General features: G+C 41.9%; 1 protein-coding gene across 2 annotated transcripts in view; it reads left to right on the plus strand.

Moving 5' to 3' along the window:
* ADGRA1 (adhesion G protein-coupled receptor A1) overlaps positions 1–15810 on the plus strand; it is a 307922-nt gene extending 292112 nt beyond the window's left edge. For both annotated transcript variants that reach the window (XM_083443486.1, XM_083443487.1), the window contains 2 exons: positions 8314–8415; positions 11826–15810. In XM_083443486.1, the coding sequence (XP_083299612.1) occupies positions 8314–8415; positions 11826–13047 (1324 nt within the window). In that variant the 3' untranslated portion in view covers positions 13048–15810. The remainder of the gene's footprint in view (positions 1–8313; positions 8416–11825) is intronic.
* The last annotated feature ends 2855 nt before the right edge of the window (positions 15811–18665 follow it).

Consider the following 18665-nt stretch of genomic DNA (forward strand, 5'->3'; position numbering starts at 1 on the left):
GAGAAATCAAACAGAAAAAAAGGAGAATTAAATTAATTAAGGGACTAGAGAGGGGAATTAAATTAATTAAGGGACTAGAGAGGATTAAAAAGAAGGGGGAGAATAAAGAAATGTAACCAGACAATGAGAAGATTGCTCCTGATCCGATGCACTCTGCAAAGAGAAAGAGAAACCAGAGTGCACCAATATTTAAAGACTATGGTCCCACCCACCCAATTTGCAACATATAATTTGCCCCAGCAACCCGGGTTTCCAATCACAAATGCCAGGCAATAACTATTAACCAGCCTGGCAACAAGAGGCCTGGCCCGGTGGCCCACACCGCAACACGTGCTCTCATTTATTGGAGAACACGCTTCATCAGTTCAGAATTAGTTCAGGTGTACTCATGATATATATTTATGTAGGACTAGGATAAGGATTGTGGAATTCACAAGGGGCTGTGCAATTCAATAAGCTGATTTGGAAAAAGGCTTGATTTTCCAAGACAAGAAGCACTGAGTGAGTTGCTACGATCTGCCACACACCTTTTTCCTCCTTTGCACTCACTGTTGCTCTTTTCCATATATTCTCAGTAAGACCTAGGCTGGTATCCAGTTATGGCATCCCTCTTTCACATTGGACTTCAGCTTGTGCCAATAGGACTTACCTTTTTTTCTTCCACACCCCTGCACGCCTCCAAAATCAGTGCCAGAACATTGTGGCAGCAGGGTTAGTTGTGATGAAGACAAGGACTGCAGTGGCGAGGGTCAGAGCATGGTGTTGATAATGCCAAGGTTGCAGGTTTGATCCCCATATGGGGAAAGGAGCTTTGGAAGTTTTGTGACTGTGAGCACTTCTAAGATTTGCATAAGAGAAAGAATTCTGCCAAGCACATCTTCTCCCATCACTACGGCAGCCCTGTGACCTGGCCACTCTAATGGTGAAGCAGAGACTGAAAAGTAGTGTTGAAGTCTGATTTCAACATATCTATTTAAGCTAAACATCCACTTCTTTGTGGAAGCCCATAGGCTTCCAGTTTCTGGTAATATGCTTCATCATCCTTCAGATAATTGCTTGTGACTATAACAATGCCATAATGTCTGCAATTTTATTATATTTTTTTCATATTTGAAAGAACCCGTGTTCATATTTGAATGTGACATTTCAGCTGGATTTCCTCTAGCTTCCATCTGCTACAGGGCAAACAAAACCCTTGTGAGCTCTCAGAGTGCTACAGGGGACATTGTGTTAAATGTCTTGCTGTCTCCATTTAAAACAATGAAGCAGCACCTGAGGCTTGGAAGAAGCACATGGTTTCGGTTTGAGAATCTAAGGATTATCACCGAGTCCAAGCAACCCAGAGGCAATCCATCTAAAATGTCACATGTGAATAAAAGTGTTTGGTTTTGTAGAATGATCATTGATGTCATTTTATTTTTCATTTCTTTGGTAGTTTTAGAAATGTATTGGCCTGTAGAATTCAGTACCACACTGGGATATGTATCGAAAGGGAGAAATCCCGAGGCCTGCTAACTTACTTTTCTTAAATGAATAATAAAGAGGAGCTTGTGGACTTTTAAAAATAACTTAATGAGGCTTTAAAAAACAACTTAATCACAGCAATGATAATGCTACACCTAAAGAGGGTAGTGGGGAAGAAACTGGGAGAAGGTGGGTGGTTGGAAAAATAAGGAACTGTACTGTTTAGGATAACAAGGGGGAAACCTGAATAAACTATGAAAAATGTTGTGAAAGGTGTTGGTGGTGGGTGCAGCAGAGCTGTGGTTATGACAGTCTAGATCAGGGATTTAGGGACTGTAAGGCCAGCCCTTTTCATGAGGTAGAATGAGACTCTTGCCTCAGGTGGCAAGTGAGTTGGAATGGCACCACTAATCCCCTATGCTGTTTCTCATCACCAACACACTTAGGGAAGGCAGTTGTCCAGCAACTGCCACCCTGTCTAATCCTGCTTGCCACATTGCTGTGGCTTCTTAATTTCAGTTGAGTCTCTATTGTCACAGCTGCCTCTGCTCACTGTTGACTACTTGCAGCCAGGAGTGTGTTACCTCAATAAAGCCGTGCTCACGTGAGGAAAAGGAGCAGAGAGTTGGTTACAACTGTGCAAATTACCGAGGAGCAGCTGGCAGACCCGTGCACCAATTTTCCCCCACAAGGAGGATTAAATGCTGTGACATTATCTGAGGACATCCCAGGGTTCTTCTTTGTTCTGCTTTCTGGCAAGGATGTTGCTTCTATCTTTGAGGAGAGGCACTGTGGGAAGGTTTGAGAAGGTCCTGCTCTACCATTTACATTGGCAAACTGATCTGATGTTAAGTGTGCGTACTACCACCAGAGTAGACTCTACTCTGCAACACACACTGTGAGGAACTGACTTTGGAGAGAGTCCAGAAGCTTCCACTGGTGCAGAATACAGTGCCTAGTTGCTTTCAGTGACCAAGCAACTGAAGTATATGACTTCAGTTCTGACACAATGGTTTCCATTGCACTTCCAGACTCAACTCAGAGTGCTGGTAAGTACCTTTAAATCCCAGACCAGCTTGGAACTAGCTTGTTTAAAAACTCAGCTGCATCCATTTGAACCTTCCCAACCTTTAAGATTGCCTATGGAAGCTCCACTTGCAGGCTGGTTGGCTGTTACAAGAAATGACTTTTCAGTGATGGCCCCATCATTATCAAACTCCCTTCTGTGGATCTCCCTTGCAGATTGTTGCTAAATGAACTGTGAAGACCTGGCTTTCTTTTTTACTTATTGAGACTGGTCCGCTAAGCGTACTTTAATCCCTATTGCTGTTTTAATTTTGCTTTTCTGTTTTTCTGTTAATGAAATAAACCAAATTGTTACTCTTATTGTAAAATGTGTATATTGTTTTACTTTGTGTCTTACTTTGTGTGAAATGCCTTGAGAAAGCTGTATAGCCCTGAAAGGCAGTTTACAGATAAACAAGTAAATATCAGGCTGAAGCAACTGTGCGTAAATAGCCAAAACTGACACAGAGTCACATATTCAACTTTTTGAGATGTTTGGTTTTATTTAACAGCCTGGAATGCAATGAGAACAACTTGAATCACATCCTATTTATCAACATGAATGGCAGAAGAAAAGTGGTCTGTGATTTGGAATTCCCCTGTCTCATAATGATTAAAGAAGGATGGTATTCAGTGACATGAAGGGACAGTGACATTTTATTATTATTATTATTGCACTGGCACAGGGACAAACAGTGGAATGGTCTGCTGTCTGATGTTGTAGAGACCTCTCTAGGGTTGGATAGAAAGATTCAATCTATACTATTAAAAACACCTCTAGTTTTATTCTTACACAAGGCGTCAACGTTTTTGGAAAGCCTGATTGTTTGCAATTGAATGCAGTGGTTCATGGTGGTATGCAAACAGATTTCCTCTAGTGCAAGCATCTGTCAAATCCATCTGGTGAACTGCCTATTCTTATAGGTCTTATTCGAGATCTTGAATCATTTTAGCCAATCACTACTTTTTTAGGGTCTGCAATCTGCTAAGGAACAAATGGGAGCTGTGCAGTAGCTCTGGTATGCTTTTGCAGAGCTTCTGTCCAAAATGAGATTGCATTTTCAGTGAAATTGCACCTTAAATACATTCCTGAATGTAGGTTTTTGTCTGTCCTTACACTCCCTTATAGATTATGACCTCTTTTATGAAGAACAACTGGTTTTGCTTCTCTCAAAGAGCAATGGACAGTCAATTCTGCATACAAATCATTTTTGGTTTTTCATACTGTATCCTAGTACCTTCTTTCATCCAGTTAACAACCCATAACCTCACCTGCTTCAGAGTTTTCTACTCCTTCATGATTCCCTCATATTTAAATATCATATTTTCATTTTCTCCACAGGCATCACACAGAATTTTTCAGTCTAGGACTGCAATCCTTTGTAACAATGGGCCTTACATACATAGGATTGGGATGTAAATCTGTTTTTCCCCCTTCTCTCTTCACACAAATTTTCTTCTGAAACTGAAGTTCATCCTAGTCCAATTTCACATTTGCTGATGTGAATCTGTTAATTTAAGTAAGTTGTGCAAAACAGGAATGATGTGGGGTTTAGATTATCTGCTTTAGAACTTGCCTTTATCTTACCTCTTGTCTTTTTCCTACAAGAAAGCTATTTCCTTCACAGTCTTTTGTTTCTTCCTTTACTGCTTTTGAGTATTTTATTTTTCTATCATTTGGGATTTCTCTTTTCCGTATATCTCAGAGTTGTTGTTGTTTTTCTTTCTCAATCCCTTAAGAGCTGTGGTAGTACAGTGAGGAATCATTCGTACAGCCTGTCATCTCCAGACAGTATTTTAATTTTCTTTTGGCAATGAGACAGGGCGGGCAGCGTGCTGGGCTGGATATCAATGCAGTGTAGCTCAGATACATTGAATGCATTCAACTTCACTCTGTACCATCTCTAGGATGTGTTTTCTCATGTGTAGCAAAGGGGCAGAAGAGTCACAGGGCTGGAGATGGCTATAATGAATGGCACATTTTGCTGTTCCATGCTTTCTGACACATCTGAGCAGTATCAATATTTGGCACATAATATGAATGAGGTATTGTTTCATGTAGCATGTTCAGAGCGCAAAGTAGGAAAATGTTTTAACATCTGAATGGGCTAGTTGCTTGTTGAATTCCCACCTCACCTTTTACCACAGATTTGGTAATATGAATGCATTCCAGCTCATTTTGGACAAATGTTTTAGTGGCTTCTGCACAGGCTCAGACCTTGAGTGCCAATGGAGGATTTGCATCTAAAGATATACTATGAATTTTCCTTAGGCCTGCAGCAGGGGCATAAAAGGTTAAACTGCTCCTCCATGCCTGCTCTAATCTCATTAATTATAACCCACCCATCCCCAGATGATGCAATCTTCATTTTAAAAAATGTGTCTTAAATGCAAATATGTATTTAACATGCTGTTTGGAATTAAACATAGCTTAGCTATGCAGGTGATCCTAGTGCATTGTTCGTGGACCAGCTCTGCCATTTGAGTGGCTGTTTGGTATTTGGGACTCCCTGTAAGCTACTATATTGTTGCTGGCTTAAGTTGTTGGACCTTGCAGTTCTAGAAGGAAAGAAAATATAAACATACAAACATCAAATCTTTCAATGTCTACATCTTAGAACTCCTCGTGTTTATGTTGGATTATAGAGACAGTAGCTAATTGGAAGTGCAATGTGGTATTTGAAAAGGTGTTTGACTGGGTGGTGTTCTCAGACTTTTGCATATGGAGAGTTAGTGTCCATTGCCAGTTCTAATTTCATAACAATCTAAGCTGCAGTAATTGTATTTCTATCCCACTGTCTCTCCTAGGAGCTCAAAATGGCATAGATCATGGGTAGGCAAACTAAGACCCGGGGGCCGGTTCCGGCCCAATCGCCTTCTCAATCCAGCCCACGGAATCAGTGTGTTTTTGCATGAGTAGAATGTGTCCTTTTATTTGAAATGCATCTCAGGGTTATTTGTGGGGCCTGCCTGGTGTTTTTACATGAGTAGAATGTGTGCTTTTATTTAAAATGCATCTCTGGTTTATTTGTGGGGCATAGGAATTCGTTCATTTTGCCCCCTTCAAAATATAGTCCAGCCCCCCACAAGGTCTGAGGGACAGTGGACTGGCCCCCTGCTGAAAAAGTTTGCTGACCCCTGGCATAGATCCTCACAACAACCCTTATCTTGTGATCCTTATTCCTCCTCCCAATATTGTATATTTTTTAAATGGAGGAATCTGGATCCCTTACCATGGCGGGAAGTATCACCTGGCTTTCAAACTGATTTCATTATTGTGAACTGGTTTGAGAACTAGTTTAGTTGAAAAGTAGCATAGAAATACTGAAAAATACATTTAAAAAAATAGAGAACCATCACTAGGGTTTGGATGTGAGTGAAAGTACTAAGACCCCTTTACAAGCTGAAGCTTATAAAACAGCATTGTGTAACCTGGGTATTTTGGTGTCATTGCATCAAAGACTGTCACAACAGCTTTTTCTGTGGAAAGTGCTTTGGGGAGAATTCTGCTCAGATGTAGAATTCTCATCGGCTGTACTAAGCTGAATTTGGGGGAGTTACATTAGGATGGGTCTTTTTTATAAGAGACATTCCCTAGGAAACTGATTTAGCTTAATGATAGAGCGTGGTAATTATTTGCTGCTTAATTGCGACAATTTAACATACATTCCATGCACTTGGATGAATTTGGTTCGAAGAATTAAGCAAGTGGTATTTAACCAGTTAAGTGTGCGATATCATGTCCTTCACTATTTAATTGCATGCAAGTTGCAAAAGAATATTACTAGGAGGTGGAGCAGAGGGGCGGCAATGCAAAATGAGGAGAACAACATACAGGCAGTAATTCTTGTGCAGTCCATTAATCAGGTTCTTACAATAAGGTTACCAGATTATTTTCAATGAATCCAGGGACACTTTTCAACTACAATGGATTTTGTATGGGACTGATCTGTAAATCCAGGGACTGTCCCCTGGAAATGGGGACGTCTGGTAACCTTATCCTACAATTCATCCTTGGATTCCATTTATGCTTCCTGCCACAACAGCAGCTTTTCTGAGAATCTGTCATTTACGAGCACAGGCTCAGTGACAAACGTGTCCTTGTAAAATAATAATGGTTTAATGCTATGAGCTAGAGAGCAGTGCCCTGAAAGATGGACACCTATTAATTCGTCCCCTTCCTCTCAAAATTATAACATTGGCATACATTCAGAGACCCTGCCCAGGCTGCTGCTTGGACCTCAGGGGCCTAGGTGGCTTGAAATACTCCTCTAATTTCCATCTCACAATGCCATTCCAGGACATGGTGAGAGGAAAAGCAAAATGGTGGCACCAAGCCAGATGGTATGTCAATAGCAGCACTGCTGCCTCTGCCACTGCCACTGCCGCCGCCACCACCATTGCAACCCGCTAAACCCATTGGGACCCATCAGCATAAATAGTGGGGAGAGGAGTGCCACCAAAGGGCACATTGCTGAGACACCTGTCCAAACTGATCCTGGTTTAATTTCATTAAGTATGTTATGGAATTACATGTTTGGACATGGTCTCAGAAATAGCCTTACCTTAATATAGGCAGGTTTCTGCAAAATATTTCCCATACCTTGATGCCCACAAAGGAAAACCCACAATTGATTGATTGATTGATTGAGATCATTTTTTCCCAGTGCTTCAATCAAAAAGGCTCCCAGAAGCCTAAGAGTCCCTGCCCTCAGGTTTACAAACAAAAATACACAACACAAAAGAGGAAGAAAAAGAATGGGAAATGGGGAATTGGAAAAGAACAGCAATTCTCAAAAGTTCTTATCTTGACTAAGTTGGGCTGGAGCCTCATGGAGCCGGTCTCTCCACAGAACTGATGGAGTGGCTCTGCTTCCTATCTCTCCCATTTGAGGAATGACTCTTTTTAAGAACTGGCAGCTGGAGGGTTTCATTGTCGCCATCCCAGGTTCTAGCATGTGAAATGACATAATCAAGCAAGACTGCAACCTAAATCTTGTGCTTTCATTCAGTATTAAACATAATAACAGCTTAACTGGGAAATGGGAGATGTTCCCTAGCCCTGTTCTGTAAATGTCTGGGGTCTCAAGTCAAATGGTGATTTTTCTGCCCCTAGATTAGGCCGCTGGTGGGAATACTTGGCTCCTTCTCCATAGCTCTGCTGAAGGTCATTAGTTCTCAAGGAAAGAATTCCTGACTAGAGGTGTTTGGAAAGATGCCGCCGAGTTAATGACTGTAAAAAAGAAGATTTCTTTGGTTTAATAGACCTTTCAGTTGTGTTTCTTTTCTTGATGCTCTTTCTTCCCTAGAGTTAAATAACTACCTATGTAAATGTTGCAATGCTACCTGAGAAAATGAGATTAGCTCCAAGGTTTTAGTTTGGCCACAGCTATTGAAGCTATAGAATAAAATGATTTTGTTTTCTGTATAAAAATGGAAAACCATAGCTATCATTAATACTTTCTTAATATTCTAAAATATATTTCATATTTAATATGGGTTTTTTTTAAATTTACATCTAAGTGATAATTTTGCTTGTTGAACTCTAGTTTTTGAGTGACATATCACAAAGATACTCCCAATGTTGTATTATAAAGATGAACACCTTGTTTCCTAAAACACTTTGTATGCTTTAATGTTCTTTTCTTTCTAATTTTAATGAGCATTTAAAGTTAACGACCTAAGTTACTTGGGTTTTCCTCACCGTTTCAAGCATGAAAAATCATTTTTATGAAGAATTCTATTCAACTGAAAATTCACCTTTCAAATATTATCTGTTAACAGGTTTTATCTGATTAGTGGAGGAGTTCCTTTTATTATATGTGGAATTACAGCGGCAATCAACATAAATAATTACGGGATAAAAAACTACGCAGAAGCGCAATTGTAAGTATTTCAGTATGCTTTCAGGCTGTCATACCCCATCATCATTCCTGCTAATAGAGAACTTAGACGGTTGAGTGATTATACGTTTGAAAGTGAAATGGGGCCACCCAAAAATATACTTAGGGGACTGCCTAGATATGCAGAAGTATATTCAATTGTGATGTAAAAGAAAATCTGAGGTGGCTGGCTGAGGGGAAACAGCCTGGCAAGTACATGTGGAGTCCCAGAATACTGATTGCTGTTGAGCCTCTATACATGGGGGGGGGGGGGGGGGGCGGACTTCTCAAGAAACTATAGAGAGAACATCTGAGCCACTAGATCTTTAGGGGTCAGGCCCTAACTACACATTACATTTTTAAAAAATACTAACCTCAGGGGCAGACAAGGTGAGGGTATATAGTTGCAAGGAGGTAGGTTTTAATCTTCCCCAAATGACATTCCTGAGGTAAATTGCCACCTCTCACACTGCCCTTGGCAGTAAGAGAAATGCACTCATTGGCACCTACAGGTAAACTTCTCTAGTTCCCTGATGCGGCTGCAAGGCCTGCAGCTAATGTATTGTGTAGTTAGACCAGGCATAGGCAAACTCAGCCCTCCAGATGTTTTGAGACTACAATTCCCATCATCCCTGACCACTGTCCTGTTAGCTAGGGATGATGGGAGTTGTAGTCCCAAAACATCTGGAGGGCTGAGTTTGCCTTTGCCTGAGTTAGACCTTTACCTGAGGGGGAAACAATGACAATGTGAGGGTGTGGGGAGTGAGAAAGACAATGGAGTGGGTGGAAGTGGACTGATCCAGCCCTGTACAGTTTATAGAGAATATTCTGGAGGAGAAGGTTAAGGTTAGAGGGAGGAGGGTTTGTCATATAAGGTTAAAACACACACACACACACACACACGTGTGCATGGGCACGGATACACATGTCACTGTTGTTCAACGATGTTTCAGGAGGAAGGGAAGGGAAGAGAGCAAGTTTAGTGGTTGAAAAGTCAGCCTAGGGATTGGAAGAGCCACGTTCAAATCCTTATTAGTCACAAAGCTCCCCTTGGGTCATCTCTCTGTCACAGCTTAGCCTAACCTCCCATGTCTGCCACCTTGCACTCCTTGGAGATATATGTAATACTGTAGAACACAAATGAACATTTTACATTGTCCAGAACGGTCTCCCACTAGTATAGCTATGGGCCTGAAACTGCCCTCTTTCCCCATGGTGACTGAACAGCATTGTAAGGTTCCTGCTCCAAGGTGGCTGGAGCACTGAACAGAATCCTTTTTAGAGGAGTCCCCGCTTATACACAATATATTTGTATTTCTAATGAACTGTGATAGATAGCTTAATATTAATTAAGTGCCGCCTGAGCTGACTGGATTAAAGGCTGGTTTGCCACCTCCTTTGATTGAGGTTTTTTCTTTAAAAGAGTGGGGAAATATCGACATGTTACTTTTGTCTGCTGCTCTTCAAGTAGCTGAGAGTAGCCTTGTAGCTTTAGCAACAACCAAGGGAGGCGGCGAGGGCCACCCTGCAAGATTCACAGCCAAGGAATGATATGAAACTGGATTTCCTTCAGCTCAACTCAACACTCTAGACGGTACATCACACTGTCGCTTTTCTGAATCTGGAAATCGCACACAAAGAGCCCAAGCTCCAGGCTGTGTGGCCTGATGTATGCTAAATTGCTTTTTAAACTTTATACCCCTCGTTGTTTTCTTAGCCCCCAAGTATCAATTTTCTTCTTTTATAGAATTGTTTGCACACGGGCTCAACGACCCTTCAAACAGCAGATGGCTTCTCCTGGGCTTCTTGAGAGAAGGAGAGTAAGGAGAATGCCAATTAAAAGTTCATTTGCTAAAAATATACATGATTCAGAGCTCCAAACATGTACAAGGCTCAGTTGCATCGGGGTGCATGTCCCCAATCAGTGGACCACTGGCTTCTCATCAGCATTTTGTTCAGCGCTAACGATGCTGTGAAGGTCATGTATTTCAGTTCATGCTCAAGCAGCCTTTACCAACCTGGTGCCCTCCAGATGTTTTTGTACAAAACAGCTGGAGGGCACTAGCTTGGCCAAGGCTGTGCTAAAGCATTGGTGTAGAGAGTGCTCTTGTCATGCCCTGGCATATAACCATTATACACATTTTTAACATGTAAGGAAATGAAAGCAAACTGCACTCTGACTTTATGAAAATGCTTTTAGTAAATTCCTTTTTTTAGAAACAAGACATTAGATGAGTGAAGAGCTCCGGCAGACTCCTCTAACCAGGGCGTTGGGGAGGGCTGCTACTCTGCAAATTCTATCATATTAAAACTTATTTATTTCAGCACGTGTGATTAGACAATCACTTATAATCAACAGGGTATTAAAAGATCTCATTATTTATGTTCATAAATTTGCGAGAGACTTTCCCTTTGGCACTGTTGCAGAGGCTGTACTACTTTAGTTTAATCACTTTAATCACAGGCAATCAATACCAGATATCACAATGTGAGCAGAAAACCATGAAGCAGGTGGGGTGATAAAATTGCTTAGGAGAGAGAGAGTGTGTGTGTGTGCACTACAGATTAAGCAGCAGCACGGTGGGTTGTGTGCCTTATTCATTTTTAATAACGTTACTACAGAAAACGTAGATGCCCCGACATTAGCGTGCTCTTTATGGAACTGATTTTTGAAGTGTCTCCTCTTGAAAATAGCAGCATCCTACCACTGGGGATTGCTCCAATATTCCTTGGCATAAATTGCATAGATCTTGATTTCTTGTCTTTTTTGATTTTTTAAGGGATGCACACATGGATTCCTGTATTGTTTTTATTGGATGAAACTGTTGATAAGCATTTGAAAATACCTGGATAGTTTTGTGTGCCTAAGAGCATAGCATAGATTCAAAGGTGTGTTCATTCCAAGCCAAAGATATTTGGTCAGCCCAACTAGCTGTGCTGCATGATCAGAGAGGGTTACACCAGCATTATCAGTAACGCTAGAGGAGAGGCCTTGTGTACCTGAAGGAACGTCCCCACCCTCATCATTCAGCATGGACCCTGAGGTCCAGCTCTGAGGGCTTTCTGGCAGTTCCCTCACTGCCAGGGTTTAAATCCCCCCCTCAGCCATGAACTTCATGGCGAATCACTGCTTCTCAGCGTAACCTACCTCACAGGGTTGTTGTGGGGATTGAATAAGGAAGGGGAAAACCATGTACACTTCCTTGGTCTCAATGGAGCTTCCTCCACCCACCCAATCTGCTTTGTTAGGGGGTCAGTCAGGAGAACAGATACGGGGAAGGGAATCAAGCATAAATGCTTGCAATAATGGAACAATCAGAAGAACACATTCAATACTACCAATGTGTTCAAAACTACTAATTTGATTTCTTTTTGTTTAAATCTATTCTTCCCCTCCCCCCTCCCCCTTTGCAGTTGTTGGATGGCATGGGAGCCAAGTCTCGGTGCGTTTTATGGACCAGTTGCCTTTATTGTCCTGGTGACTTGCGTTTACTTCCTCTGCACGTACGTGCAACTGAGGCGTCACCCAGAGCGCAAATACGAGTTGAAAGAAAGGACGGAAGATCAGCAGAGGCTGGCAAGTCCTGAGGTTGGCCACAGCCACATCACCGATTCTGGATCTGTCTCCCAGGCGACATGCTCAATGATGTCTTCTTCCTTGTTGGAAAACGAGCACTCATTTAAGGCTCAGCTCCGAGCTGCGGCTTTCACTTTGTTCCTGTTTACCGCCACTTGGACCTTTGGTGCACTCGCTGTTTCCCAAGGACATTTCTTGGATATGATATTCAGCTGCCTCTATGGAGCATTTTGCGTCACCTTGGGGCTCTTCATCCTTATCCATCACTGTGCAAAGCGAGATGATGTCTGGCATTGCTGGTGGTCCTGTTGCCCATCTCGGAGAAACACATATTCAGTGCAAGTTAATGTCCGGCCAAAGGTTAACGTCAACGGGGAAAGCCAGGTCCACGTCCCGTGTCTCCAAGAGTCGCCTTGCCCTGCTAAATCTGCTGTTTTTAATCACCCAGCTGCTAGCCACTGCAAACTTACAAATCTACAAGCTGTTCAAAACCACGTCAACTGCCTTTCACCCGTCACGCCGTGCTGTGCAAAAATGCACTGTGATCAGCTGCTGGAAGACGACGCTCACATTCATGTACACAGCGAGGGAACTTTCAGGCCCAACATGCACATCCACAGATGCTTGAAAAGCAGAACTAAGCCACGCTACTTCAGCCGGCATCGGTCTGCGGGGGAAAGAGAGTACGCTTACCACATTCCTTCCAGTGTCGACGGCAGCATCCACAGCTCACACACAGACAGTCCGCACAGTGCGCATGATGGCCAGACGGGCCACAGGCGGGCGTGTTGTGCAAAAAGTGACCCATATCCCACCATCAGTCAGCCGGAAAGCAGCGATGCAAGTACTGTGATCTACAGTTGTGCTACGGTGCCAGAGAGCGAGACAGCGCACCATGCAGCTCATTTCGAGATGCATCCGCGGACCCAGTCTTTACCATTTAGCACAACCAGCCACAATGGGATTCTAAAGGGGAACCTGCACGAAGCCATGATCTACAGTTCAGACAGTACAGGAAATATCAAAACGGGGCCCTGGAAGAATGAAACTACTGTGTAGTTGGGCAGCCCAGCTCTTCTCCTTTTGCAGCTCAGACCATCTTAGGCTGCAATCCTATACACACCTGGGAAACGAGCGCCATTGGACTCAATGAGGCTCACTTCTGAGTAGACATGCATAGGATTGCACCGTTAACCTTTGTTTTCCTCCTAACCTGAGTAAGATTCTACATGTTTGCGTAGCGCATCAGTAAATTGTACAGGTTTCTCAACCTATTGTTTTCTTAATAAGAAGAGGCTTTTAAAAAGTAGCGGTGGTTTTGAAATTATTTTTAAAAGAATTATGGGACATAGTTGTGGGGGCTGGGCGGTGTTGGAAAATAAACCTAGGGAGTAGAATACAAGGCAATATCCTTTGTTACCACTCACAGTAATGTTTTCCTTTCCTTTTATTTTATTATATATTTTTAACTATTCTGCATTAGCATCAGCCACTTTGAAATGCATATCAGCCTTTCCTTCGTCATTCTTATGGAGGGGGGAGGGAATGATTTTGGAAGTTACGATAGTGAAAGAGGAGGAGGAATTTCTAACCAGGTTTAACACAGCTCCTTAGACCTATGAAGACCACCTGTAGCATACGGCCTGTAAAATCATGTAGTGTACAGTCGCTGTTACGTCTCTCTTCTGCTGGAGAGGAATACTAGGTAACGTCCTTTGTTGACATCTATGGTGCTGTGTTGGTTGTTATTTCTTTTTGTTCCTCTTTTTTTTTTTTGCATGACACACAGGTCAGGATAATACCATTTGCTGTTTTCTAGTGTTATCATGTGTGAAATGCAGGGGCGCAGGGGAACCAAAAACCTTATTGTAAAAGGCCGCGGCTATTCATGTTGGTATTACCCTAGAGCATTTTGAATCTATGAAAAACGGGAGGGGAGAGAAACCCACCACTGCACTAGTTTTAAGTGGCACAATCCTTTGTATAAGGTTATATGATAGCTTTGATAAGGGTCCACTCTAATGTCTCTACAGAGCATGCACTATTCATTGTATGTGGCACTGTGCAGTGTAATAGCAGCTGTCTCCATGAGTTTCACTTCTTTGTAATTACGCCTTCTGGAACCAACCTGCAAGCTGTTCTACAATTGTCTTTTTTATAAACAGCACCACCAAGTACAGTTTATCATTAACTCTTTGAGGACTACAGTCATGCACTTAACGAATTACTTAGGGCACCATCCAGCTCAAGTTCAGCATTTTGGAGGACCATTGCTTTTAATGGAAAAGGGGGAAACACTCAATGTGCTTATTAAATCTAACCCACTGAAATCAATGGGACATCAAAGTACTGAGTTTTTACTGGATCCTTCCCTTCATCTGACTTGGAGCTGTGTTCAAGGAAAGACTTGTACATGCAATACTAATAACAATGTAGTCCAGAGTACTCAAATAAAGGGGAATCTATCCATTTTTAAGACTTCAGTTCTTTCCTTCCTTCCTTCCTTCCTTCCTTCCTTCCTTCCTTCCTTTCTTTTTAAAAAGCCCCTTTCTAGGGAGTGAGCCTCCCTTGAATGCAGTGGGCCTTACTTCCAAGTAAGCGTGCATGGGATTGCACTATAAAGAAATATAATTTTAAAGATATTTATTTATTAGTTCCACATTTTGGGTGAAATCCTTTCCTTCCCATGCCCTTCCGTCCTCTGCCAAAGCAAATTCGGGGTTGTCTGTATACTTCCATGCAAATTTGACCTTCAATTGCATGACTTTTCATTGAGTTATTCTGCTCAGCTGCAGGATATTTTAGGGTCAGTAGCATTCTCTATTCAGGAAGCTTTAGGCAAAGGATTGGTTTTTTAAAAAAAAACAAAAACCAAATAGATATCCGTGAACATCTGGACACAAGGCTCCAACTGACAACGGAAAATAGAATTATAATTACCCAGTTTTTTTTATTTAAAAAATCAAAAACTTTCAATAGAGTCTGGTTATAAATTGATGACCTAAAGTGAATGGCACTATACAGCCACAGAGGGCAGGGCAGAAGGAGTCTTCAGCAAAAGAGAGAGAGAGAGAGAGAGAGAGAGAGAGAGAGAGAGAGAGTCATATTTCCACAAATAAAAAACAAATGCAACAAGCACAATGTTATATGGCCGCCAAAAGAAAATTTATAGACATATCACACACGTTCCAAGTATCCATTACATTAATTTAGGCAGTTCCCTGGGGATGTGCATTACTTTATACGGGATTATTTTGTCAAGATCTTTGCAGAGTTCAACTCATTATGTGTTCTTATCAGCATGTTATGAATCCCTCCCATTTATGATATGTAAAAATATATTTCCTTACAGTGTACATAACAGATGATTATTATAATTGTTGGAATGTTATATAAAAATGTGTGTCAAGATGAATGTGTTCTGCAGTGTTTGCAGGTGGGAATTAGTACTCAAAGGGTTAATGCTCAGTATCTGAGTGCAAGGAATTTCCTTTTTTTTCCTTTCTGTATTTTTATAAAGTTAAAATATATATTGTAAATTACAGCAGATAATGTATCCATTGTGTGTGTGTGTTGTTGTTGTTGTCGTTGTTGTTGCTGCTGTTGTGTGTATCTTTCGAAGGTAAACAAAGCAGAATGCACTAGGTGGGTGTTGAGTTTTGAACAGTATTCAGCCTTTTTATGATTGCTTCTTTTAGATGATGCAAAAAGGAAAAAAAAATACCCTGAGCTTTATAATGTATATGCTGTATATGCTTGAATTGTCTCAGATCTAAAATACAGTATTTTGCAACGTGTGCATAATATAATTTCTTTTTCATCGTTTCCTTTTTCCATGTATATGTTACTATCATCCCACAACATCAGTGCAACTATATAAGCGTAGATATTATATTAAATGCCACCTCTCTGTATCTCAGTGATATTTATAATACTCTGTAATAGCTAAGTCATAGAAGGTCTCTAGAATTATGCAAAATAGTCCACACACATACACTCCGAGGTCCAGGTGAAATAGTCACGTTTCAGGAACAAAATCATTAAGGTTCTCCAGCTTGTGTTTCTATTGCCAGTGTTGTTCTGTCCAACAAAACGAAAAACTACATAATTCAATGGGTGCTGCTTTCCACAGACGATCTTCTGTTACAGACCTCTCCTGAAGATTAACATTCAGTATTGATGATACAACTTCCGTATTGTGTCTGAATATAAAGTTAGCAAATACTTCTGGGCTAATTTGGAAACCATGTTATGCAATAATCTGTTTGCATTATTTTTTTTTAAAAGAAAATATACAATATAATTGCAGAGTAGGAGAACATGATATTAAATAAATTAAAAAATGTTTTGTAACATCAGATGTGACCCACATTCATTTTTGCGCTTTTGACTCTCTTTTTTTAAAAATATAAATATTTATATAGAAAGTTAGTTTCACTCTTTCGTTTTTTTCTGCCTATAAGCATAGTTTATGTGTTTCATATGCTCCCTTGCCACTCCTGGAATCAGACACATTGTCTCAGTAATCTTCCCTAGCTGAATGAGGAAACACATATCTAACCCAATGCAGAATCTGGGGCGGCACACCATAACCTGTTTAAACAAAACTAGAATCCCACTGAACACCAGGATCAGGGGTGGAGTCTGAACTCATTCCTTGGTCCACCAAATACCTGACCAGCAGGATTCCAGGTTCTTTACCAGGCAACATGGATGGAATCCTATATACTGCGTATATATTTTGTTGGATGAGGGTATTCATGCAGCATTCTATGGTACCGGTTGTCTTTTAGTTGTGGGCATATTGCTTAACAACTGATTTTTTAAACAATTTGCTACCAGTGTAAGACAGTGTGCCAACCATGTGAGCCTTAAACTGTAACTTTATGGAAGAAGCATTTTGACAGGCACAATGTGAAATACTGTGCTGCCATCCTGTGCTGTAATGCAAGGTACCATTCGTGGATTTTATTTTCTCTAATTGCTTGCTGTTTCAAGCAAACATTTTCAGATTTAAAGGGCCATTAAGTAAGCACAACATTGGCCAACCCCATTGGCCCACTGTTCTTATATCCCATGCATAAGTGCAAACCCATTTTGTCCAATATTCAAAATTATTTATATTTGGTCTACTATAGGCAGTGGGATGCGGTAACTATTATGGCACAAGAGCGTGAAAATGGCCTTGCTGGGTCGCATCGAGATCCATGCAGTCTAGCATTCTTTTTCAGGCAGGGGACAGACACCTCCTGGGAGCTCGTAAGAAGTACACAGAGATCATATCTCAGGGAGACAGGACTTTTCAAAGCAGGGCTCTGCCATCTCTAAACAGGGCTGGGATAGGATACTGTGTCAGGCCCTGAGGAGTTGCTACCAGTCCATGTAGATGGGTGGGAAGCATGGCCAAGAGTCAGGTATAATGTGGGTTGTGGTCTAGCAATATCTGGAAGGTCACAGACAATACTGGGCAAAATGGAGGAAAGGTCTCACTTGGTCTAAGGCCTATGTTCCTCTTCTCTAGTGTCACTCATTCAAGAGTCTTGCTTATTGAGTTCTGGCATCAGGCTTTCATATGATGTTTGGTTTAGCGTTTCCCTCTCTGAAATATTAGTGTAGTGAGAAATGAAACTCAGAAGCTGAACGCAAAATGAACTCACTTGTGACCTGCCGTGTGTCATCTGTGGCAAAGAAAGAACAGGGCTGTGCTTCCTTTCCCAGAAGAATGGATGGAAGCTTTCCATATGAATCCCTGAGAAGAAAATCGCACAGAGACTTAGAAGACTCTTAATATGTTGTGGTGAGTAGCTGGACATACTTTTGCAGACTTATACTTTGACTTTATGGGTGGTTTGCTTACTATTGAAACTTCACACTGTGTCTGGATCTTAACATTTTTCTGAAGACCAGATACTCTTGCCAAACTGTGCTTCAAGATTAGAGGAAAGCCCAAATCTATGAAGGCGTCGTCCCCCCACTTATGTGGGGGTTATTTTCCAGGCCCCCATGTGCATAAGTGAGATCTTGTAAGGTGTGGGGGGGCACCCCACTGTAATATGGAGGGCACATGGAACAGAGAGGAAGCGGGGGGAGAATCATCTTGGAAATCACTCAGGGCCACTGCCCAGCCTGTCTCAAATCTGCCCGCCTGCCAGAGGGGAGGCAGTGCATGCAGCGGTGGGAGAGAGAGGGCCAAGGATGGCACCCAGCAGAGCTGGTGCCAGGATGGGGGTGCAGACGGGCAGCAGAGGTGGGGAGAAGGCACATCCCGCCCCACACTGCTGGTTGATCAAAGGCCACCTTCCCTCTCTTGGGCAGCAGGCCTGAGCGAGGGAAGGGAAATTCTTTATTTTGCGCTGATCCACATAAATGTGGTCACACATGTGTGGGATGCGTGTTAGTAGGGAGGGTGCCTGTTCTTCATAACTGGTTCAGAGCAGTAAGGCTCAGTCTGAATACATGATACCCTGTTTCCCTGAAAATAAGACAGTGTCTTATATTAATTTTTGCTCCCAAAGATGCGCTAGGTCTTATTTTCGGGGGATGTCTTACTTTTGGGGGAAGACGGTAATTGTGAGTCAGCCAGACTCCGTCAGGGCAGAGCGAGCAGCAGGCGGCAGCTTGTCCTGGAGGCGGTGCGGGCTCTCTGATTTAAAGAGACCTTGCACTGCCTGAACAGC

This window comes from Podarcis tiliguerta (assembly GCF_965153285.1).
Source record: "Podarcis tiliguerta genome assembly, chromosome: 5".
NCBI lineage: Eukaryota > Metazoa > Chordata > Lepidosauria > Squamata > Lacertidae > Podarcis > Podarcis tiliguerta.